Genomic DNA, 25,560 nt, shown 5'->3' with positions numbered 1-25,560 from the left:
TAATTGATCTGACACCTTTTTTTGAAGTTTTAAATAATATTATCTTTATTTTTTTAATTATTTTTATAAGCAATTATAACTAAGAGGGGTAAGCTTGCTAAAGAAAGAAATCTCAATGAAATAAAAACCGTTCAAACGCAGAGATTCTCTATAATTAATTATATACACATACATCGATCATACAAGTACATACAAACAGTGCAAGTAACAATTTGTACCCTTAAGACATTACACTAAATATTTACAAACTTATATTTACACTAATACATGATATACAAAATTAATTCGTCAATCATAAACCAAACTCACATTCGCTGTTAAATAAGTCGTTAACTTAAGTTTAATATCACATTTCGTTTTAAAAATTCATAGTACGCGTTCATGGGCGTATAATCAGCCGCAGATTGTCCCTTCATAGCAAAATGTACAACAAGCAAAATGAGCACGGCACTTAAAATGTACAAATCGCATAATGTGCAAATAGCAAAAAGAGCAAATCGCATAATGTACAATACGCATAATGTGCAATACTTAAAATGAACACTACGCAAAACGAGCAAAAAGCAAAATGTACATAGTCGCCTTCGTTCACACCAACCACTTACTGCCGTTTCTTAGTTTGGGGTTTGTTGGATTCATATAGCATTGTAATAAAACAACTTCACATTCAATATAAGTTTATTTATACAGGGTGTCCCAAAACTCAACGATAATCCGAGACAGGATGAAAGGCCAAGTCATACCGGCTATAGGAAAAATAAAAAAAAATTCCATATCACTTAGTTCAGCACTAATAGACACTTTTCAAAAAAGTTGAAATTCCACACCCTTGGTCGCATTTTCAAGTCCTGTGATCACCAATGTCACAATTTCGCTGTGCTTTTTTTAATTTCGTGATCTTAATTAAATATGCTATTAATCGTAAAACAAATTAATGCACAAAACATTGTTAATTTAATAAAAAAAGTTAAGTTTTAGTGAGTCATCTTTCTCAAAAATATCGTTAGTCAACTTTGACGCTTCATACTGAAAAAAAAATGTACTACACTACCCTTGGCAAGTTATTTCAAAAGTTGGCGCATTTAATCAAGATTTCAAAATGGTATAACACTTGCCACTTTTCTTGCCATTAAAAATGTTATTTTTATTTGAACGAAGAGTATCCTCGCAGATGGATCGGACGCAGTTGTACAATTTTATGGCATCCTCGTTCCGCCGATCTAAATCTAGTAGATATTTTTTACTGGGAATGCATAAAAGAAAAAGTTTATTCAAAATCAATACAAAATCTATCAGTACTTCGCCAGAAAATTGACACAGCGTCAGAAGAAATAAATGCAAGGAATTTTGCTTGACTGGTGAAAAAATCTTTTGTACGCCGTTGCAGAGCCTGTATTCGTGCCAGAGGAAAGCAATTATTTTTAGTAAAGAGGTAATTGAGTCAGTCCATAACAAATATTTAATGTAATAAACATAATAGGTTATAATAATAAAAAAAAAACAATGAACGAACCATCGATCTTATTTAATTATTCTCCTTAAACTAAAGTAATTCCGAATTGTTTTCCTCTAGCATGAATTCAGGCTCTGCAACGCCTTACAAAAGACCTTTGCACCAGTCAATCAAAATTCCTTGCATTTATTTCCTCTGACGCTGTGTCAATTTTCTGGCTAAGTTCTGACAGATTTTGTATTGATTTGGAATAAACTTTTTCTTTTATGCATTCCCAGTAAAAAATATCTACTGTATTTAGATCACGAGAACGAGGAGGCCATAAAATTGTACCACTGCGTCCGATCCATTTGCGAGGATACTCTTCGTTCAAATAAAAATAACATTTTTAATGGCAAGAAAAGTGGCAAGTGTTATACCATTTTGAAATCTTGATTAAATGCGCCAACTTTTGAAATAACTTGCCAAGGGTAGTGTACTACATTTTTTTTTCAGTATGAAGCGTTAAAGTTGACTAAAGATATTTTTGAGAAAGATGACTCACTAAAACTTAACTTTTTTTATGAAATTAACAATGTTTTGTGCATTAATTTGTTATACGATTAATAGCATATTTAATTAAGATCACGAAATTAAAAAAAGCACAGCGAAATTGTGACATTGGTGATCACAGGACTTGAAAATGCGACCAAGGGTGTGGAATTTCAACTTTTTTGAAAAGTGTCTATTATTGCTGAACTAAGTGATATGGAATTTTTTTTTTATTTTTCCTATAGCCGGTATGACTTGGCCTTTCATCCTGTCTCGGATTATCGTTGAGTTTTGGGACACCCTGTATATTAATAAAGGGAACTTAATGAGGCGTGGTATGAAATCCTTGAATCATCACCAAATTACAAAGCAATGAGGACTTGCGCAACAACTAATTCTGTTGAAATTATATTATTTATTTAAACTTAAAAGAAAACAAACTAAAATGCAAGTCTTGTATATATCATCTGTAGAAGAAATTGTTTAACGGAAATACTTTTAATATGCAAACTGTTTAGTATTTTTTGATACTTTTTATCAAAGACGACGTCTGCTTTTCTTCTATTTTTCATTGCCGGCTCAAATATGCTTTTTTTAATTTTATTATCACTGAACATAGCTTCTTTTTTTAATTTATAAATGAAAAACATTAAACTTATCTTTTTCGGAATTTTGGCATTCAAACGCCTGTGCCAATCTTCAACAGGATTAGTTGTTCGGTGTCGTTGGTTGGCACAGCTTAGAATCTTTGGGTTCAACTTGGGATACCACGTCCGTTCGAAGTAGAGTCTAAAGGCTCTCATTGCGTTGGTTTTTGGCGATGATTCAAGGATTTCATACCACGATCAAAGAAAAAAATCTCCACGAGTCGGTCTTGTAAACATGCCCTAACAGTATTATGTACATTTTGCTTTTTGCTCGTTTTGCGTATAGTGTTCATTTTAAGTATTGCACATTATGCGTATTGTACATTATGCGATTTGCTATTTTTGCTATTTGCACATTATGCGATTTGTACATTTTAAGTGCCGTGCTCATTTTGCTTGTTGTACATTTTGCTATGAAGGGCAGATTGTGCGCAGACAAAAAAACGGCTAACATTACGTTTAAAATGAATGCTTTTCTCCTTTATTCATACATGTACGTATGTTTTGTCTTTATCTATAATTAGTAGGATAGACAATGCATACAATTTCTTTGAAAATAAAGATTTTATGAATCTACATACAGGAATACCGCGATGTCTTAAAGTACGTATAATGGAAGAAGAAGAATTATATCTAGTAAATAATATTATTATATTTATGCCGAGTAAAGGCTCGTAGGAAGAATGCACCTTGATTAATATAATATTGGCAGTAGAGATAAGATTATATAATAAGCAATATATAGGGACATTCTAATTACAAACAAGATAAAAGGATGGAGTATTAACTAACAAATGTTTTATCATTGATACTGAAGAGCATCAAAATCCATGAATTTTTATAATTACATTGCATACACAAGTACCAAAACCAAAAACTAGCGAATTTTTAAACTAAACACATTTAAAATGTCTTATTTAATACATCCAAGTTAATTTGTTCGTAATAAGAACTATCCTATGTGTAAATAAACCGCATCAATTCCTGTATGTGATACATAGTAAATGAAACTGTGTTTCATTTCAGCGACGACACAAATAGCGTTTCTACGAGAGGTAATTAATCCGTTATCAGACTATTTACTTGGGAAGTAGTTATTTACAAAAAAAAAACGCCTCTATTGCAAGAAACAGCGTGAAGTCAGATTTCCACCGCGAGCAGAACTAGCAAGCAAACTGCATACTTGTATTTCCACCATTCTTTAATCCGGGTGGGTCCGTTCCGCTCGCGGTGGAAACCCGGCCTTAATATACATCTATTCAACTCACTGGCATATGAGTTGCACCGTGTTATGAATTAACTGTTTGAAATCTCTCTTTGGTCAGCTAGGGAGTCGAACCCTCACCAAATTTTAGCGACCTTAACATAATATGATGTTCAAGTCCAATAATAACTTCACATTGCAAAATAAAGTACCAAATCTGAGGTACAATTTGAAAACAAAATTATAACATTTTTTTTCTCATCATTAGGCCTAAATTAAATCAAAAACATTTAGTTTTGTGATACATTAAATACAATCAACAAATCAATCCATTTTTTTTATAATTTGATTTTTTTTACAATATTTTATTGAATCGCAAATCATAGCTGCCTTTATAAATGCGATATTTTTATTATGCACAATTAATATTTCGATTAAATCGAACCAAAAGAAAATATTTTACATTAATTATTCAGAAAGCCGTAAGTTTCTAGACTGTATTGTCAACACAAAAGCATATCGTAAAACGACATGTAAGCATCAAAATGCTTTTCAAAACATTTGGTACACAATACCAATGAAAACTCGATTAGTTTATTGACATAGTAAATTACCATAAGGTAAAATATTGCACGAACTCACTATTACATGATAGAACAAAGTCCTGACAACTCATTGCCTTTACAAACTGGTGGTTGTCTACTAAACTGTACACCTTCTAACGACGGTTTTAGTTTATACTCTAATTCCGGTTCTTCACCAGGTGGTAAAGGCTCATCATCAGCACTAATGTCTTCGAGCATTTTATCCTGGTCATTGTTTTGAGTGACGAAGGAAGGCAGGGATTTGGATATGTTGATGCGAATGCCGCCGATAGGTAGCACGGTGGCCGGCGCGTTCGCCGCGTCGAGTTGCAAGTTCCCGTCGATAGATGACTCTACCGTCGCGTGTGTTGTGTCGACGCTGGTCTGGATCGTTTCTTCCTCTGCTGTTATTATTGGTTCGTCGTCTGTGGAAGAGACGGTTGGTTAGTTGAGTACAGTATGTATTTTGACTTAGTACGATGACACTAAATGAAATGTCTACCACATTTCATTTAGTGTCATCGTACCTTCAAGTAGAAAAACAAATAAAATATTTTTTCGATACTCATAACCTAAAATTGCAATGGAGCGGGAGTACGCTGTTACGTTCCCAAAGATTTTACCGTAGTTTCACAGGTAAATATCCCATCCGAAAATTTTTGGATCCATTAAAAACTATCTTTGTATCCATCACTGTGGCACGTTCCTACGCGATAGTCAGAGTTATTTTGTTGAAATTTAGCATAGAGATAATTGAAGAACCAGCATCACACAAAAAAGATGATACATGATTTATACATGAGTTGGACCGCGAAAGTAGGCTGGTATAGTAGGGCCGCTGAGTTATTACCGATTTGACACATGACAAATTGACAATACTAGTGAAGTGACTGAACCAGTAACCCTAATATCATTTTGGAACAGTTTGTTTTTAAATATTCTAGTATAGAGTGTAATTAAATAAAATCAAAACCAATAATAGTTAAAGACACAAGTTCTTCATTAGGTGGAGTAACCTTGATGAAAAAAAATAAATATCCATATTCCTTATCCCTATATTCCATCAATATTCCTTGCAATAAAAATCATACCTATTCCAATGAATTCGGACCGAATACTATTAAGCACATCACTATGAAAACTAGACGCACGAATCCGCACGAGGTAACTTCGTACAAGCGCGCCAAAGAACAAAAAATAAATGTTTTCATATTATTTACAAACTATTTTAAGTTTTGAAACAGTGTTTATTGGAAAATTACTTAATTCTGACATTTTGACATTTAAAGTTTTATATTAAAGAGGTGTTCTAAATCATTCGGCAAATGTGTCGCTCGTGCAAGGTTATATCGATTAATTTAAAGAATAATCTGTCAAATCGGTTATTACTCAGCGGCCGTACTATAACAACAAAATGTGTACATACCAGGGTCAATAGGTTCCTGCTTGATCTTAATCTTGCTGAAGTCAATCTCAGCCTGCCGGTCTCTCTCGGCGCGGGTGGCGGCGGTCTCGTCGTCCGTGTCGTTGTCATCGTCCACTACCACCTCCTCCACAGGCTCTGCTTTGAACACCACGTCGTCTTCCTCGCCCTCTTCATCGATCTGTTAGAAAATACGAGTTTTGTTGACAATTTATAAAAATACGATTGGTAGTTTTATTTTTGTACATTTTTTCTGTTTTATTTGACAACAGTTGGATTTATGATTTGATTTTAATAGATACGCGGCGCGACGCTGTTCTTCATTACAGCTACAGCATTCCTAATAACTACATAATCACATAAAGAATATTATTCTAGTTTCTATTTAAATTGTTAATCAAAGCAAATAGGTAAATTCAGTAAGATTACTATAATAATATACTTGCATAAAACTTGGATTCACTACACAAGGTATCACGGCCAAAATAAATTAACAACAATTGTAAACATTTTCTTAAACCACCGCTACGAAACTATATAAAAATCGAGTACTAACCTCAACAGGTTCACTAGACTCCTTATCCTCAACGACTTCGACCACAGACTCGTTGTCAGACTGTTCCTCTATCGTCTCCACATCCTTGATCTCTATGGCGTCGTCCTCTATCTTCTCTACGGGAGTCACCTCGTCCGATAACTCCTCTTTAGGCGGCTCTTCTTTGGTTAGGGATGACTGGAGAAAAAGTTATTAGGTTTATTTTAGTGTTGGTTGCGATAGTTCATAACGTAAAATAAGGAATACATTTGAACCTAACGTAATTTCCGAGTTAGAATTATGTAGCTTTTAAAAAGGAAAGTGTTGAACTAAGTGAATTTATATTAATTAGATTCTCATTTTTTTCTGTTGAAACATAACTATTGTTTGGTGGGTAGTAACGTATTTTTTTGTATTCAGTGTAAAGAGTATAACGGATTAAGATCTATCCGATAGAATATATTTAGGACAGAAAGTTTGTAAAGGCCTGTATTCTGTGGTACGTCTAGGTGGATGAAATTGTGTGAACAGTAGGATTATCACGTTACTTGGCGTAACCATGGAGTTTCTGTGGAGTAACAGATTACTTGTTCCAATAGTAATGACTCACCTTGTAGTCGTCGAAGCAGAGCGGATGGTAGTAGTCGTCCCCGTGCTTGAGCGCGTTCCGCAGGTGCCACTCCTCCTTGTCCTCGTTGTAGAACTGCAGGAACGTGTCGCCGCACAGCGCGCACGTGTGCGCCGCGGGCGCGCCCGCCGCCGCCGACGGCGCCTCGGCCGCGCTCGCCTCCGCCTCGCCCTCCGCCGCCGCGGGGCCCGCGCCCGCTGCGGGCACCGCGCCGCCCGTCTCGAACCAACTCTTTTCTGAAATAAAATGCATTGTTAATATACTTACGACTCATTAGAAAGCAAAAGGTTGCAAATTGCTCAGGTTAAGGAGTCTTGGAAGGGTATCAATAGTTTATGCGACAGCTACAAAGGTTCAAATTCCAAGACAAAACAAATACTACTGCAGAATTTTAAAGAAAATTAGTGTTCAGTAAATGCTTAAAATTAAAATGAAATACAATAAACGTAATTCTTCGAAAACAACAATGCCACAATTCTACATTCGTTTTTATATAATATTACTCAATACAAAACGAAAATCTAATTTACCTCTCTCCTCCAAATCTTCGACCTCCTCATACTGCACCCAGTCAGACAGGTCGTAATGCCAGTGTCTGGAGTGCGCTCTCCTGGCCGAGTCTCTGTCGCGCCTGTTCTGTCGGAAGTGCCAGTCGAGGTGCTGCGAGTACCGCACTGTGTGTTCTGGCGGGAAGCGCGCCCCGCAGCCGGAACATTGCATGCCGCCGTACAGACGAGACACCAAGCCGGGCTGCTTACTGTGGAATAATAAGTTACATAAGTATTCATATGGAATTTCAACGTTAAACAATGCTTTAAAGATGTGACGATAACATCGTAGTCCAATGACCACAGCAATTCTGAGCGAAAGTTGTCTTTTTGTTTGGAGAAAAATCGATGACGTAATAATAGTAATAATGCTCAGTCTATTTAGATTTTAAACTCGACTTAATGGATTGGACAGTTTTGGAAGCAAACATTTTTATGTAAAGTTTATCAAAATTCCATAAACTTATATTAAGGATTTTTTTGTTAAACCAGTTTCCTTTCTAGTCCTTCGTTCTTTGTCCGACTTTACTGAAATGATGTGATGTGGAGGAATGTATCCAACTTGAAACTTAACTGAGACATTATCTATGACAACAGAAACTCCAAATTCGTAATGATGCATTAATAAGTAACTTTATACTCATAATTATACTCACACTCTCAAAGTCTCAGGTTTCATAAAATCAACTCTGTGTATAACATTTCTATCTTCTCTCGGCTTCTTAACTTCTTCCACTTTTGCCTCCTCCTTACTCTCAGTCTTCGTCTCATTGGGCACTTGTACAATGCCTGTAGCGACTAGCTTCGCGAACAAATCATTAACATTGATATTACTAAGTATGGGCAGTATTGGGTTCGGTGGTTTTTCCTCTGAAGGTGTTTCTAGGCCAGGGATCTTGTCTGTCTTGGAGAATAGGGGCTCAGCGAGACTGTATTCCGAGCTAGAGGCCGGCACCGTGCTTGACGGCATCACGCTGGCTAGCATGTCGAGACCTAGGAAAGGAGATATTTTATTTTGTTACAGAAGTATTTAATTATTTGATGTAAAATACACCTATGAACTAAAAATAACCCTTCGTGACATTTAATTTACAAATGATTACATGCATTTTTGACTGACATTAATGGACTTTTTGACGCCGTTTGCTATCAAGCTATGTGCCATTCAAAGGTAGATTATAATACAACAAAACAAAAATTTACGAAGAAGATAATTAATATCTTACCCAAGCTCTCCTGATCGATCTCCGGACTAGGCGTCTTCACAGGTCTAGGTATCGGTTCTTCATCAGTCTCCATCGCATTGACATCGTTCACCTCTACTTTCTGAACAGGCGGCACCAATGGCACACCAACACCTTCCATATTAGCTATCTCAATATGCCCCGGCTTAATATTCCTAGGCAACGCCGAGAATCTAATGAAATATTTCTTCTTATCACTACCAACTTCTATCGGCTTCGGTAGATCACCAAACGACACTTTGAAGGGCTTCTCGTTTATTAAAACAGTCCTCAATGAGTCGACAAAACGAATAGTTATGTATTGACCGTCGACTAAGATCTTCTGTACTTTAGCATCTAAGTAAACGGGGTATATTTGAGTTGCATTGACAATTAAATTAATCTTCCCAGCGACTAAGTCTGTGCGTTTCACTTTGCCGATGTCCACTTGAGGCATGGGACCTTCTAAATGCACCAATCTCGGCTTTCCATCAATTATAACACCTAAAGGTTGACCTCCAAAGAAACACTCGTACCATCTTCCATTTATATACAGTTCTCTCGTCGGCGCACCGAATTTAATATCAAACTTCTGGTCATCTATTTCCACTTGCTTATATCCTTCATTAAAATTGAGTACTATAGAATCTTTATTGTCAAATGTGACTCTTCGACATCCAGGCAAGAATTTAATTTCTCTAGGATCGTCCCATTCTAACATAATAACAGCTGTATCACCATAAAACCTTATTTCTCTAGGGAAACCATCGATCTGTATAGTTTTAAACGGATCTTGGTCTATGTACTCTAGTACTTTGAAGTCTGTAGGTGGGATAGGGAAGTCTCTTGGCGAAGCGCCTAGTGGAGGTGGTGAGGAAACTCTTTCGTATCGAGCTAATGGGCATTCTCCTTGACACATGCCCATTTTCGGTGTAGGTAAAGGTAATATTGGCATTCTAGGAGCATCAATAAACGGCGGTCTTGGCGCTCTTTTATCGAACTTTCCTCTGAAGTAAGGTGGCATGGGTCCTCTAAATCTTCTAGGGCCGAAGTCATCTCCCCTCGGCCTCGGTTGACCCCTCCACATTGGTGGGAACGGTCCGCCGTACATGGGTACATTAGGTGGTAATGGCAGTAGACCTGGTTTAGGTCCATCTGCTACATCATTAGATAATCTCATGTCGGAATCTTGTAGTCCTTGGCTGTCTGGAGGTGTGTCTAGGAACACTGACGGAGTCACTCTCTCGTCGATATCTCCGAACTTATTCCTATCATTAGGAGATGATTTAGGACTGGCTACTTTGTTATTTTCTTCATGAATGGCATTGTTTAATTTTCTTTTTGATATTTCTAATGACTCTCTTTGTTTGGCTTCCTTGAGTTTGAGTCGTTCATTGAGCTGTAGTACTTGGTACATGAGTGTGTTGTACTGGTTCTTGTCTAGTTGGCCGTCGTTCAGGTGTTCCTTGGCCTGAGACATGATGATGGAGATCGACTTCTTGTTTTCATCGAAGTCTTCTTGATCTTCAACTCGGTCGACATCTTCGCTGCTGAGCGTTCGCCGCCTTTCTCTTTCAACACCTGTAAGTAAAGACAAGTAAGTATTTGCTTACATTTATTAATGTCTAATTTTTTCATACTTTACAGGCAGACGTATATTAATAGGGTTACATGCATATGACATGTTACTTCTCCCATAAGTACACATATTTTGAGATTTTCAGTCTTTTACAAACATGAATGCGACAAAATTGAATCGGAACCTATTGTCATATCACAAAAAATAATATATCGACCATAGCAAAAAAAACACAACCCCAAATAATTTATATTAATAACAATTAAATTATAAGAAAATACTTACTAGGAGATTTACTAAACAGCAACGGTCTTCCAAGCCCGTCTTTAGCTTTCGTCGCCTCAGCCAACTTCGCTCGCACCAAGTCTAACTTAGACGGAGTTTTCTTATCAACTCGTTTCTTCACCTCATTCCAGTCTCTTTTTGGTGAGCCTTTAGGTGATGACATTAACACATCATCATCAATTTTGCTGTCAGATTTAGGTGATGAGGTGATGGAGGGAGGTGGTGGGGCGCTCACTTCGTCGACTTGGGGCAGTTGCCGGAGGTCAACGTCTTCGTTGCCGAATAGCCTGGAATTACGACAGTTATTATTAGATAACAAATAGTGAAAAAAGTTAAGCTGTCGTTGTCAGGTTAGTTTTCTAGATAGGTGACAACAGATCTGCGTTAAAGTTTACTATCAATATGCATTAAAAACAAGTAAATGATACGAATATACGGAAAATACCACGGCATTGAAATAAAAATCTGTAGTAACCCGATCTATAGTCGTTAAATTGACACACAAAGAGAAATAATGATCGCTGATCAGTCACCCCGGGGTCAATGACCTTCAACAACAGCTGTTAGAACACACAAATAAACATAAAAACTGTACTTACACATCAAACTTATCAATTTTAGCCTTCTTGGATTTAACATCAGCCGCTTCAGTGGACGGTCTCTTCTGAGCTACCGGCGACGCCTTCGCCTCGCTCACGACTGGATGCAACACCCTAAGATCGACATCCTTATTCTCCGTCACCACGTCTGGCACATCTGAAAATACGACTTTATAATTATGTAGCCAAAGTCTACTTTACCTTGCGTGTCGGCTTCCATTTTACCTGTTAGTTACCGGTGGTATACTAACTTACTTCTCCTATTGTTGGTCCCGAGATAACTTTTGTGTAGGATACCTTTGTTGGTGCACCTTTCCTTCATTGTGTTAGAACAGCCATACTCAACCTTTTTTCTCTTGAACTGGTCATGGTATGAATTCACTGACGTTATTACTATACTTCTAATAACTGTATTGTTATTGAAACTGTAGGATTAGATGTATTGTCTTTTTCACTCACAGGCAGTTTCACCACTTGAGCATAAGTGACAAAACATCTAACTAATCCGTACTTACACCGTAATTAAACTAGTAGGTAGATTAATTATGCAAATAACGGGTTTTTAGATATCACGATGGATGGTTTGTACATTATTTTAAATTAATTTTGAAGACTTATAGTCTAGTAAGTTAATTGTTAAATAAATAGGTTGAGTATGACTGTATAATGATTGTGTATGTGTATGTATATTCTTGTTTCTTTGCTGTTCCAATGATTTTAATATTTGATTCTCTCCACCGTCCAATAGTTGAGTGTAGGAATAAATAATCTTATGTATTACATACAATTCAGAAATTATATAACTGTACTTGATTTGAATTTTATGTTTAAATGTTTCCTGGGTTCAATTTGTATTACTGACAAATAAGTTTGAAATAGCGTGCAACCAAAGAGTGAAGAAATAAGTAGAGTTTTTGTCTTTACAAATTGAGAATATCACTGTCCCACATTTTTATCTTTCGGTGATGTTGTGTATATGTAAATAATTATGCAGAATTACTATCTTTACACCTGACGTAGTAATGCTTCTTGCATAATAATATTAAGTTAAGAAACTTATAACCACGTTTGTTTTCAAATTTTACAGAGGGCGCCACATCTTACCATCCACTTTCATCACAGATTTGTACCTTTTAATAGACGCCCCAAGATGAATAATTGTAAAATCGTATTTTTGGGTTCAAATTACACTTGTATAAATCACTACACACTAGTTAATATAAGTAGAAAAACAGAAACGTGTATAAAACAATTAGATATAAAAAATACAGTTCCAGTGAGAAGGGTTTAGAAAAAGATAAGTCATGAAACGCTTGATACGCTGCGTAATTTTAATGATACTATACTTGCAGAAAGGAGTTAAGGCCTTGTCTGTCATATTGGCAACATCAACGACGAACGTAATGCACGACTTCCATGGCCTACCTCGGTCCTTGTAGTCTTGTGAGGGTATATTCCCAATTGTCCCCTCTAACACTGTTCCCCGGGGTGACAACTGAGAATTGGGAATATACCCTTGTAGAGTAGTTTTCGAGATTTAACCTCGCGTCGCGCTACCTTAGCATCACAATGGTTGCTCACATAAAAGCTCCTAGACCCGAAATAGGTTTGCACAATAAAATTTACCGTATCGAAGATGTTAAAAAAACAATTATTTCACATAAACCCTAAAATGTAATATCGAGGAGTGTTATTGTTTCTTCAAAGGCGGCTTTATGTCCTGCCCTCAATTATTTTTCCCATAGGGGTTGACAGAGACCAAAGAACGCTAAGTTAATCTCCTATTAAAATCACATTTACTAGTCGACTTGAAAGTACACATTACAGTTCTCACATAATCGTGATTTTGACATAAAAAACGCAATCAAAGCAACATAATAATATACAACTTCATAGTAATAAAATATTATCTTTAGCCACTTGTAAAATAATGTTATTGTTAGTGAAATTAGCGCTGAATAGTGATGAAGGATATAATTTAAATTACAATTTCTAAAATGTATTGTTGCGAACGCAAGCGTTACTTACGTCTTAACTTTATAAGCAAGTTATAAACCGTTAATTCTAAATCCGTCTAATTTAATCTGTTATTCAGCAAACCATCATAATTCTTACAAAAAACCAAGGAAAATATCACTTTGCATCACGAACAAACACGACCATAGTTAATGTACACAAATTGATATTTTTTAAGGATATCATAAAAACTATTTTCCGATTCTGGATGGAGCGCATAATTACGGTCATCACCATGCACAACCTATCAAATAAAAAAAGAACAATCAAGATCGGTTCATAAAAGTTATGAGCATAAAAGTACCACATTCATACTCATAAGAGTACAGACGAAAAAAGAACCTTCTTTTTAGCCGGTTAAAATGTTAACTATTTTGGTCACCTGATAACATAATTAACCTAAGTTATAAAAAGCTCCCTTTATGCCCTTCATAGCAAAATGTACAACAAGCAAAATGAGCACGGCACTTAAAATGTACAAATCGCATAATGTGCAAATAGCAAAAAGAGCAAATCGCATAATGTACAATACGCATAATGTGCAATACTTAAAATGAACACTATACGCAAAACGAGCAAAAAGCAAAATGTACATAGTCGCCTTCGTTCACACTAACCACTTACTGCCGTTTCTTAGTTTGGGGTTTGTTGGATTCATAGAGCATTTTAATAAAACAACTTCACATTCAATATAAGTTTATATATATATTAATAAAGGGAACTTAATGAGGCGTGGTATGAAATCCTTGAATCATCACCAAATAACAAAGCAATGAGGACTTGCGCAACAACTAATTCTGTTGAAATTATATTATTTATTTAAACTTAAAAGAAAACAAACTAAAATGCAAGTCTTGTATATATCATCTGTAGAAGAAATTGTTTAATGGAAATACTTTTAATATGCAAACTGTTTAGTATTTTTTTATACTTTCTATCAAAGACGATGTCTGCTTTTCTCCTATTTTTCATTGCCGGCACAAATATGCTTTTTTTTAATTTATTATCACTGAACATAGCTTCTTTTTTTAATTTATAAATGAAAAACATTAAACTTATCTTTTTCGGAATTTTGCATTCAAACGCCTGTGCCAACCTTCAACAGGATTAGTTGTTCGGTGTCGTTGGTTGGCACAGCTTAGAATCTTTGGGTTAAACTTGGGATACCACGTCCGTTCGAAGTAGAGTCTAAAGGCTCTCATTGCGTTGGTATTTGGCGATGATTCAAGGATTTCATACCACGCCTCAGGAATTATTATTATTATTATTTATTTTATGTATGTATATAGAACAAACCCCGCTGATTTTAGGATACTAACGATCAAAGAAAAAAATCTCCGAGTCTGTCTTGTAAACATGCCCTAACAGTATTATGTACATTTTGCTTTTTGCTCGTTTTGCGTATAGTGTTCATTTTAAGTATTGCACATTATGCGTATTGTACATTATGCGATTTGCTCTTTTTGCTATTTGCACATTATGCGATTTGTACATTTTAAGTGCCGTGCTCATTTTGCTTGTTGTACATTTTGCTATGAAGGGCCTTTATGTACAATTTTCTAAGTAGCTACTACTCTCTAAAATTGTTACTTACTCCGCTTCAAACATAAAACTTAAACACTACCGTTCCCATAGATATTACAGAATCATTTATCTCCCACAAAATATTTTATACTTGCTACAGAATAAGTCAATAAGCCAGTGTCACTGGATTTACGACGTAAATACACTACAAATCTTTCCTAAAAATCTGCTTTTTATATAGTTAGTCCAGATTTTTTCTTACCATTGAAAGAGTAGATTTTCTTCATCAGATTTGTCCACTAAAACGTTCCCCTAAATCCCGAAACTTCTTTTACATAACAAAGGTCAATTTATGGAAACTGCACATTAACGCCATCTACAAAGTGACTATAGGTAACTCGCGCAACGGACGCAATAGCATGGACCCAGAAGAATAATTCTACTAGCTAGCTGACTACTACTATGTGGTTCCTTGTTCTATACTCGAAGGATTCACCCTATCTGCTTGAAAAAACAAAGTTGATAGGAATCTTTTCTATGTACGAGCACAGTTTCTAATTAAAAGTTTAACTGCTAGGTAACGACGGTCTAAAAGGTAGTCAATAGTATTAAAAGTACATACCTATGGAGAAAAACTTCATTAGATGATAAGTATACCACCAAATAAGAGTTGAGAAAAGAGGGAATACTTAAAAAATGTCAACAAAAAATCAATTCATTTCACTTCACTTGATATAGGCTTTCACTAAACCACTATTTATCACTCACATTTACGAATTTGCGATGATACAAATATCAGATCGTGAAGACCGGAAAAGGACACGGTTATACGATAAAGCGAGATAGCGTACACACCATGCGTGTGATACTACAAACATACGACTCACGACTGAATATAGGACAATACCTATCACTTAAAAATGCAGTGTTTTTAAAACTCTATTTATAATGCGCTTGCGTCATGTTTATATGCACTTATTTTTTGTCTTAGTAGGTATTTTAAATTGACGCTATCAGACGTCTGCATTCTATATTTTAGACATCATATACATAGGTCGATTTGTCTGGGTTGTTATCTTATGTGTAAAAAGTCTAGTGTAGAGATGGATCTATATGTTGAAGGGAGACAGCAAGAGTAGCCAATGCAATGGATATTGCTCAAAATGAGTGGTAAACAAAAGTTGCAATGTGACATTGAACATCTATATGCAAATACTGCGACTAACGAATTTTGATGAAGTTTTTATAGTAGTCTGGTTCAAGGAACTGTGTGTAGTAGAAATTCGCAGCGCAATATTGTTATCACGGAAATATAGAGAACATTACAGTGGCATTTTCGATCGACAAGTGAGTGTAATCAATAAGTGAGTCCAAAAAGTAAAAGGAATTCTCAGTAAGTAACTTGATTTCCACTATAAATTCTATAAAAAATCTCTATTATGATGTGATAGAGTGAAGTGCACGCACTTTCACTCGCACGCAGCAAGCGTATACGTTCATTCATAATGACTTATTAACTATAGAAGTCAACTATTCGATTATGAGAATTAATTATGCATAAGAAACAATATCAAGATACTTGTGCCCAGCAAGTAAGTGAATAATATCTGCGAATGATTTTAACAGGGTGCAACAAGTCGATTTGTTTCCTAGTATCACAACAAAATATGACGGTAGGAATAACAAGTTAGATGAAATATATCCCTAGTTAAGACAGTTGTTCAGTTATACTGATAAACCTAGATGCTAATATAAGCCACCTTATTCTCATTTTTAATAAGATTCCTTTGAAGTCGTAGTGGACAAATCTGAGGAAAAAATCATTCATTCAAATTAGTAAAAACTTTTGTGTAAAAAAATATCAAAGCAAAATCTACAGTAAAAGCAGAATTAACTTGTTCAATAATACTTACGTTTATTTCTAAAGCAATATTTGCTGTCCAATTACACAAAATACTTTAGTTCGCACGACTACATAAATAGGAACTTATTTTCCTTCGAATTTATATACTACGAACTGTATACTACCTACACAGTAATTTGAACCCAAAAAATACAATGTTCGTAAATCTCCCCCTTTTCAAAATACGGTACGAAGTTTACTTGTTTCAATACTTATTTCGAAAGGTCACATATCACAGTGTGTTGAATCGTTTTCCGTTTCTATTTCAGTTCCTCATTGTCCAGGGAAGATTCCAACTAATATCCAGTCCTTGAGTACTTCAGAACTAGGTATTTCTGCATCGTCATTCACTGTCGTTCACATTCCAGTGCATTACAGGTTTACTTGCCAACTTTTACTATCGATTTTTTAAGGTACAAGCGAAGTTGAAAGAACAAGATCATCAGAGTAGATCACTTGTACAAATAATTAGAAGATAATGTTATTGTAAGTAGCAAAATCCAGTGATCAGAAGTACAGTCAATTACATGATCAATCGTCTTCGGTGAACAATTCATCGAATCCTAACTCAGGTACAATATTAAACTTTTAACATTTAAACATAAACGAGGTGACGATAACGACTCATCGAGTTCGAGTAGAGAAGGGTACAAAGTGCCGGCGTAAAACACGTCAATATGAATACTCCAAGAGTTAAAAAATATTTTATTTCCACACAACAAGCGTCATAGTTTCCGCTCGCGCTTAAGACTAGTATCACAGTAACAAGACTAGGCGGAGACGAGTCGGTCAGCGGCTCGCACGCTACATGGGAGGATAGCTTACTTGGTGGCTCCACCGGCTCCGCGGGCTCGGGGCTCTCTGACTTCTCGCGGTTGCGCCGCATGTAGCGCTCCTTGTGGTAGTTGCGCAGTTCCTTGAACGGCACCACCTCGGCCGCCTCGGCCTTCGGCTCGGGCTCCGGCGCCGGCACGCGCTCTTTCATCTCCTTGCGAGACTTCTTCTCGGGGGACGTCGCCGGGACCGCGGCGGGCTCCTTGACGACGGGGCGCTCGGGGACCCGCGGCGCCGGCTCCTCCTCCCGGCGCTTGCGTCTCTCGGCGCGGCCCTCTCGCTTCCGTTTCGGCGGCGCCGCGTCGTCGGTCAGTCGCTTCTCGGCCCTATTGATTTTAGGTATGGGCGGGAGCTTGCTGATCTTTTTGGGATCCGGCAGCTTGTCGACGTAGGCGGGCGTCGGCTGGCGCTCGGGCTCAGGTTTGGCTTCGAGTTCGACGCGGCGCTGCTCGTCGCGGCGCCGCTCGTCGCGCGGGCGCACGCGGCGCGGGTCGCGCTTGTCGAGGCGAGGGTCGCGGCGGCGCGGCTCGCGGGCGCCGCGCGCCGCGTCCAGCTTGACGTCGATGGTGATGACGTTCTTGCGCTTGGTGACGTGCTCGAGCGGCTTGATGTCGAACACGTTGGGCGAGATGGGCGCGGCCAGCACGGGCGCGGCGGGCGCCACGATGGCGACGGGCGGCGCGGGGGCGGCGCTGTTGGCGGCGGCCTGGTGGCGCGCCAGGCGGGGGTCGCGCCGCGCCGCCACCAGGGCGCCGCTCACGGGCGCGATGCGGGACGCCGGTTTGTTCACGGGCTGCAAATGGAGACAACGTTGATGCAATCCTAGTAGTCTCAACAGCGACGAGTGACAAGGAGTCAGAGTGAAAATGTTGCGATGTATAAATAACACAGTCACTGAATTATCAAATAACGCGATAAACCAAGTAAGGTAATACAAGTGTTAAAACAATGTCATAGTACTCACGGGTCCCAAGCGCTGTTTGGCGGGAATGTTGACGGGCACGTCGGGCACGACGGCCGGCGCGACGGCCTGCACGGGCGCCACGGCCGCCGGTACCGGTGCCACGTTGTTAACCGGAGCTAAGTTGTTCGTCACCGTTATTGTTGGCACCTGCATCAAACAAGTAATATTAGCACATTGACGTAAACAAAACGTAGCATCAATATCGTATAATAAACACCATCTATCCAAGATAATCGATTATCTTTGCTCAAAACCGATCCGATTTATAATCAAAACTTGTATCGTTTTGATTATAAATCGGATCGGTTTCGAGCGGTTATGATGTTTTTATAAAGTTGTAAAATAATTATCTTACAAGCATTGCTCACGCCGTCTTAAGAAAAACTAGAAATTATAATCGACACGTTTAAATTAAATGCAATATGCTAGCTCTTTCTTCATGATAAGTCATGACCACTTCATTTAATGAAGTACTGATATCAACTAGTCGCAATAAGATCTTATTTACTGCTCTTTAACCCGCGAGTATGACGTGTTGTTATGCTTAAACTATCTTTTCTATAAAATTCTCCTATTTAATAGAATAGATAGTGTAAGTGTCTGTTTGAACGCGCTAATCTTAAGTACTACTGGTCTATTTCATTCACAGATTTATACACGAACAAACCCGCGTGATAAGGCTAGTCGCTAACATCGATACCTCCTTAGTATACTGAGTCATCTAACGAATTTTAGTATTTTATTATTTTTATAGTACATAATAAACCATGATCTTAATGTTAGTGTTCATTTTTTTTTATAAAAGAATAATAACTACCGAGAAATAACAAAAATCTAATCATTTCATATCAAAGGAAGAGGAACAAATGCCTTCAAAACGGCGTGAAACGAGGCATTCCCAGATTCATAGCTTAAAATGGCAAAGAGAAAAGATGTTTATAACACATTTTATAGCAGTAACGCTGAGTGAGATAATGATCCAATTAAGTTTTCATAACCTTGCTTAGCAAGCGTAATTCTGGTTGATTTCACTTCTAATAGTTTCACCAGACACCAACTACTTCGGTGAAACAAATAAGGTAATAAACGACATTTCGAAGCATAGAAACTGCTAAATACTGTAAGGAAACTAATAGCATAATATTGAACCTAGATTGAGTATGTCATTTCCATAATAACGTCTAACACAAGTTAGTATCATGTATTGCGTCATTAGCTATAAATATAACTACAATTAACCGCGAAGCCACTGTGGATTGACGTAACTCACTGTATTATTGTTTAACCGATTCATTGCCACCTTCATTTTCGTGAACATTTCAGCCAGGCCCCATTCATTGGTCGGTGGCTCACCATTTGAGCCATCGGCCTCCCTGAAGGATGACTCAACTGATGAGTCATTGGCTCCTTGTAATGATTTAATGCTTTTCAGAAACGTGTTACTGTGTTCTCCTATTCGAATTTGTGGATAATAAAAGTTAATATGGCGTTTCAAGGTAGTATTTGTTGGTTTTAATGAAATATTGCAGAGGTAGTAAACATTTTAGTAGTATTCAATCATTATTTATTATTGTAATATTATTTGTAGATAATCAGGACTACGACGATTTTACTGAATGTAGCCAGGCAATGTCGAACGAGCAATTATTGTGTTTATAAATTTTATAAATATATATATATTTATTTAAATATATGCAACAAATACTTGTATAGCGATTTAAAAAAAATTCAAGATGTTTTGCGGCAGTAATACAAAAGATTTATGACACCTGACTAATAAAAATATTCTCTAAATTGAAGGGCCAGGTCTGATATTCACGGAAATGTTTAATGAGATCTGAAAAATGGTAGTTTAAGTGTTTTTTTTTTTTAATATCCGTTTTTATACAATTTTGGTTTGACTCACCAATTGAGCCATCGGCCTTCCTAAAGGTTTTTTAATGACTCAACTGTTGAGTCATTGGCCATGAATCGGTTAAGGCTAATGGTTAATGTTATTTAATTGTAGAACGAGTTTAATTAATCTCTTACTGCTGGACAGGGGTCTCTCACGGAAAGAAAAGTATTGAGTGTTGAGTTTAAAATATCATATATCAAGCTTAGCCTTTTTTCCAAACTGTGTTGGAGCGACTGCCTATCTGACCCACAACCCAGTTACCTTGGATATTACACGATACCCTTCGGTAAGACTGGTTGTCAGACTTTCAAGCTTCTGACTACAGTTTACGACTGTCAAAGATCTTCAAAAATGACAACCGGGACCCACAATTTAACGTGCCTTCCGAAACACGGAGTAACTCGATATGTGTAAGATGGTCACCAATCCACAGAACAACCTCGGCAAGCATGGCTTAACCTCAGAGTTCGGTCCGAGCGGCTGTCGTTAACTAAGCCATGAGCTCATCAAGAGTTTAATCTATAATAATATTATAAAGCTGAAGAGTTTGTTTGTTTGATTGTTTGTGTGTTTGTTTGAACGCGCTAATCTCGGGAACTACTGGTCCGATTTGAAAAATTCTTTCAGTGTTAGATAGCCCATTTATCGAGGAAGGCTATAGGCTATATATTATCACGCTACGATTAATAGGAGCAGGGTAACAGTGATTTTTTTTACAAAAACGGGGAAAATTATGATTATCTTAAGTGACGCAAGCGAACTTGCGCGGGTCAGCTAGTATATCATAAGTTTGAAAAAAATCAAAGATTATGAAACTGGGTCTAGTTATAACGAAAGGCTATTACTATAGAACACAGATAGAAGGTAAAAAATAACAAGTCTTGTCTATTATAACATGGGACTGAATTAAAAGTAGTGAAACGTGGCTGTATTTGATATACCACAGTCTTCATAGTTTTAGTATAACAAATGTGACGTTATAATCAATCAAAATAGGTCGTATAAGTTCTTATAGGTATTCATTATAGATTTTGAACAAAGTAAGTTCTAGTTGTGGTACAAACCGTTAACAATATTGTAATACTTCCTACTGCTACTTCGTAGCGACATTCACAGTAAACCCACGTATCGGAGTATATAAATATACCATACATATGTATACAATGAGTCACATATTATTATACAGTACCTACAAGTACTTTTAATATTGCATAATATTTGCATAATATTGGCCATAAAGGAATCGTTCATTTGCGTCATTTAAACTAAAATTGGCTTGAGTAACCAATTTTAAAAAGCCTCAAAAAGTAAAGTAACGTAAATCATTCAGTTAACCGAAGTTTTTTAAATAAAAGATGTCATACAGGCAATTTTTTCAATAACCCTGAAAACACCTGTTATGCCTTTATTTCCCGCAACAATTGATTGTGTTTATGAAGGTGAATGTAAAATGTAGTTGACATTGACACAACTTATGTAATATCTCTATTACACACGTAATGATTACAATATGAGCTACTATTGAGTTCATTGTTATGCCATAGGTATTGAAATCAGTATTTTCTTTCTACACACGCAATTTATACACAGAAGCCGAATTTAACGCCCTGTAAAGACATACTCAGGATCGTACTAAATGGCCTTCTCCAGTCTCGGTTTACCTCTAAGAAAGCGTGATTTTACGTATGTATGTACAACGCAAGCACGTCACTTAGATTAAAGACAAGATTGGTTTGTCTACATAAAAAAATAACGGTAGACCCTTTGATAATATAAGACAAAAATAGCGATCTAAACCACTTCTCGAATACTAGCCTTCGAACTTAAAAGTGGAAACAGGGTTGCTAGTATTAACTCTATCAATAAATTCTTATAACACTTATAACAGGCCGCATAATTACTGATTCAATCAAGCATTAACCAATCAATTCTACTTCAATGTAACCTTATATGCCTCTGAGTGAGTCAGCGATGTATGAGTCAATAGTATATCACGACTGTCTATAGGATTGCGTGCCAGTTGTACATGTCCCGCATCGGCACCAGCCGTTATCGCTACGCTGCTATCACACTGAGTAACTTGGGAATTACCCACACTGAACAAATATTTATGGACAAAAATTGTGAGAAATTCCCAGATCTATTACTGTAGTAAATGGCAATTAATTCATGAACTCCCTTGAAATGCCTTGCAGCTTCACCCAGATAAAAGTAATGCAAATATGATGCTTAGTTATAAGAAGCTGGAATGTGATTCCTTCTCTGAATGCATGCTGCTCGCTTTTGTTTAAAGAAAGTTTACGAAAATCGTAACTATCGCGTACATTTTGTTTGTCTTTGAAGGTCCCCCGCGACTCAAAATCCTTTTTTTTTAACACGTCCCTTTGTCGGGCACAGGTGTCTCCGCAAGTCTTCCGCCCTTCCAGATAGTATTTTAACAGTAAACAATAAAAACATACCTTTTTAACAGTTTTCTCAGCCATTTCGACTTGCCGCCTCATCTGTTCGAGCTCCATCTCGACCTTCTTTCTCTGCAGCATCAGCAGCTCCTGCTCCTTCTTGGCGAGGATACTGCGCATTTTCTCGTCTTCCTCCGTCGGAGGGGGGGCGACGTTGTTGCTGCTTGATGCACTGGTTGTTGTCTGCTGTGTAATAATCAACTAGTTAATAATGTTATATTGAGAATAGGGAGTACTTTTTATCTATCAATTTGAGTATACCCAGTTTCCATATTGTATGATTTCAATGGACATTGTTATGTTCAAAGAATCAAGGCTCAGCATTAATTATAATCTTCCGTTTGGCTTTGAAATATGTCTGTCTTTCCTTTGACTATGTTAAAAGTACAGTATGACAACTTATCTACTTGTTTGAGTAAATAAATAGACTACTATTGACCTTGCTGACCTTTAGCTCATAACTGATACCAATTTTACAGATAGATATGGTCTCATATCATTACATTTCCCCTGGGTTTTAATTATCAGTCTGGGTTCAATATGGTCATTGAAGATGGATTATTACAATAGAGGGATATACCATGCAATGCTTACGGTGTGGATTATAGACATTTAGACTGAAATACATGTCACAATACTCAAGCATAGGTCTGCTTACTCTCAAATAGAATGTACTTACAGGACAGTATTAAATAAATATGTGTATGATAACATTCAATAAGCAATGCCATAAGATATGTACCGTTAAAGCTAGCGTACAACTAAATCAACTTCAAAACAATAATCAACTAAAAAAACACCTTTTTCAGAAAATTTGGATTTACATGGATGTTAGACTGCTGCGGCTGTGCTTGTATAGGCCACGCCGGGTCGATCAAGTTCACTTTAACATCAAGGTGGTACAACTTCGTAGCAGGAAACACATCGTGCCAAGTCTCACGCAATTTGAACATTTGCGACCTGACTTTTTCGTCAACCTGTGAAAATAATAATGTTAGAATATGCATACCAAACTTCAAATTGTAATTGACTAATGTGTTATAAGTTGATTTTAAGAATTACCTGCTTGAATGTCCGTGTAAACATATTGACGATGCTTTGTGAAAACTTCTGTGTGTACGCTCCTCCGACATTCTTGATAATGGAATCAACTAAATACAGTACAGGCAGCTTGATGTCAGGATGAACCTGTGTAGAAAAACAATGTCTAGTCCCAAACCCCTGCAGTCAAATACTTGACCGTATGCTTCAAGGTTTGCACCCACAGCTCATGATTGGTAACGGGAAAGAATAAGACAAGAATTTGCTTTGTCAACCTTTTAATTGTTGTTAAGTTGAAAAATAAATAAGAATTCAGTTTTAAAATGCTTTATTATCACAATTTCTTGGATATACAACTGAAAAAGATAAGGATTACATACCCTTGAAGGTAGATAGTGTTATCTGTAACTAGTTTTTTTGATACAGGTATCTCCTATGTGATTTAAATATTGCAACAAAAATTGTACATTAATATGGACTGGTATAAAATATTTTGTGTAATATTATTTGCAATGTTATGGAGGAAAGGTGTAGATTGTTTGTTCAGATGTTGAACTACTTTTTACATAAATTGACCATGAAATAATGAGGTTTATTATAACCTTTGTATGTAACATATGTCTGGGAAGCTACCTTGTTGTTATTTTATATGCTGCAGTGTTAAAAATAGATAAGGAAAGGTTTATGGTAAACTTGTCTATCAACTGAACTTGGTGTTTAACTCGTGTCAGAAAAACTACTTGTATTGAAGCAGAAAAAAACACACGATGAAAGGACCATTGAATTTCACTGCCAAAATCAACAAAAGTCAGTCGAGTGTTTCAAAACAAGATTGTTATTCTAGGACCGATCGGAACAATTCGCGCAAATCTATCTAGCGACCGACGTCATCACTACTTAGGCAAAATTATTGTGAAATTACATTGCTAGGAGATACCTGTTACTGCTTGGACTGGTTACAAATGAGGTCGAATTTGTCACATTCGTCACAGTAAACACGTAAAACACGCAACGAGAGCGTGCGTCATCATTTTACGAACACTTTCCCATTTTTTCCCTTGGGTTCACGTGACCGTGTGGCACAAATTCCACAGCACCACACGCGCGTTTAATTTTTAAAAATTGAAATTCACCTTCTCCAAATGCTTTTCCACGGTTTCAACGATAACCCCGGCGTGGTCGATGTTCTCTTCCGCGAGGATAGTCAACATATTTATCAGGGGTTTGCTGTTGACGGTTAGGTCCGCCAAACTCGACGCGTACTCCTCCGCTACTTCTTTGGACATCTTGATGGACGACCGGAGTCGTTGATGTCACCATGCCAAGCACAATCTTCAACTGCACATCACTGTAATTGAACGAAATACTAAGTTTTATTTGTTACGTGGTTAGCCAATATGGCGAGGTTTTTTTCTACTGAACACGTAGTAAACTTACGTTATCGCGGATATCACAGCAATGTCGACGATAAACACAATATCAGATTGTAATCACCTCACGTACGAATAAACTAAGGTATTTTAAAACTAAATTAAGCACGTATATCTTCGCAATTTCTCCACTCAAATGATACGTATCGACGTAACAATGTCTGCTTCTGCTGAATGAAAACAAAATGGCGACGATATTGGTTGTTCGCCGCTGTCGCTAGCGTGCAGATAATGGTCTGGAAAGTGGGTATTG

General features: G+C 37.1%; 1 protein-coding gene across 4 annotated transcripts; it reads right to left on the bottom strand.

Moving 5' to 3' along the window:
* Positions 1-134: 134 nt before the first annotated feature.
* Positions 135-25,560, bottom strand: Pcf11 (Pcf11 cleavage and polyadenylation factor subunit). Of its 4 annotated transcripts, none has more exons than XM_076126000.1 (16): positions 25,315-25,560; positions 25,011-25,225; positions 23,899-24,024; positions 23,637-23,813; positions 22,837-23,022; positions 18,481-18,627; positions 17,508-18,309; positions 11,240-11,396; positions 10,641-10,927; positions 8,780-10,357; positions 8,210-8,546; positions 7,536-7,762; positions 6,988-7,241; positions 6,399-6,575; positions 5,846-6,023; positions 135-4,844 (listed from the first exon to the last, which is right to left on the bottom strand). In XM_076126000.1, exons 2-16 carry the CDS (start codon positions 25,161-25,163, stop codon positions 4,480-4,482), a joined length of 5,151 nt encoding a protein of 1,716 aa, XP_075982115.1. In that variant the 5' UTR covers positions 25,164-25,225; positions 25,315-25,560; the 3' UTR covers positions 135-4,479. The 4 variants fall into 4 exon arrangements, with proteins under 4 accessions (XP_075982115.1, XP_075982116.1, XP_075982117.1 ...); XM_076126001.1 differs by having other exon boundaries at positions 22,837-23,019; XM_076126002.1 differs by having other exon boundaries at positions 23,661-23,813.

This window comes from Anticarsia gemmatalis, chromosome 18, assembly GCF_050436995.1.
Source record: "Anticarsia gemmatalis isolate Benzon Research Colony breed Stoneville strain chromosome 18, ilAntGemm2 primary, whole genome shotgun sequence".
Taxonomy (NCBI): Eukaryota; Metazoa; Arthropoda; class Insecta; order Lepidoptera; family Erebidae; genus Anticarsia; species Anticarsia gemmatalis.
Note: the sequence above shows the minus strand (reverse complement) of the source record. Positions and strands in the feature narration are given on the sequence as shown.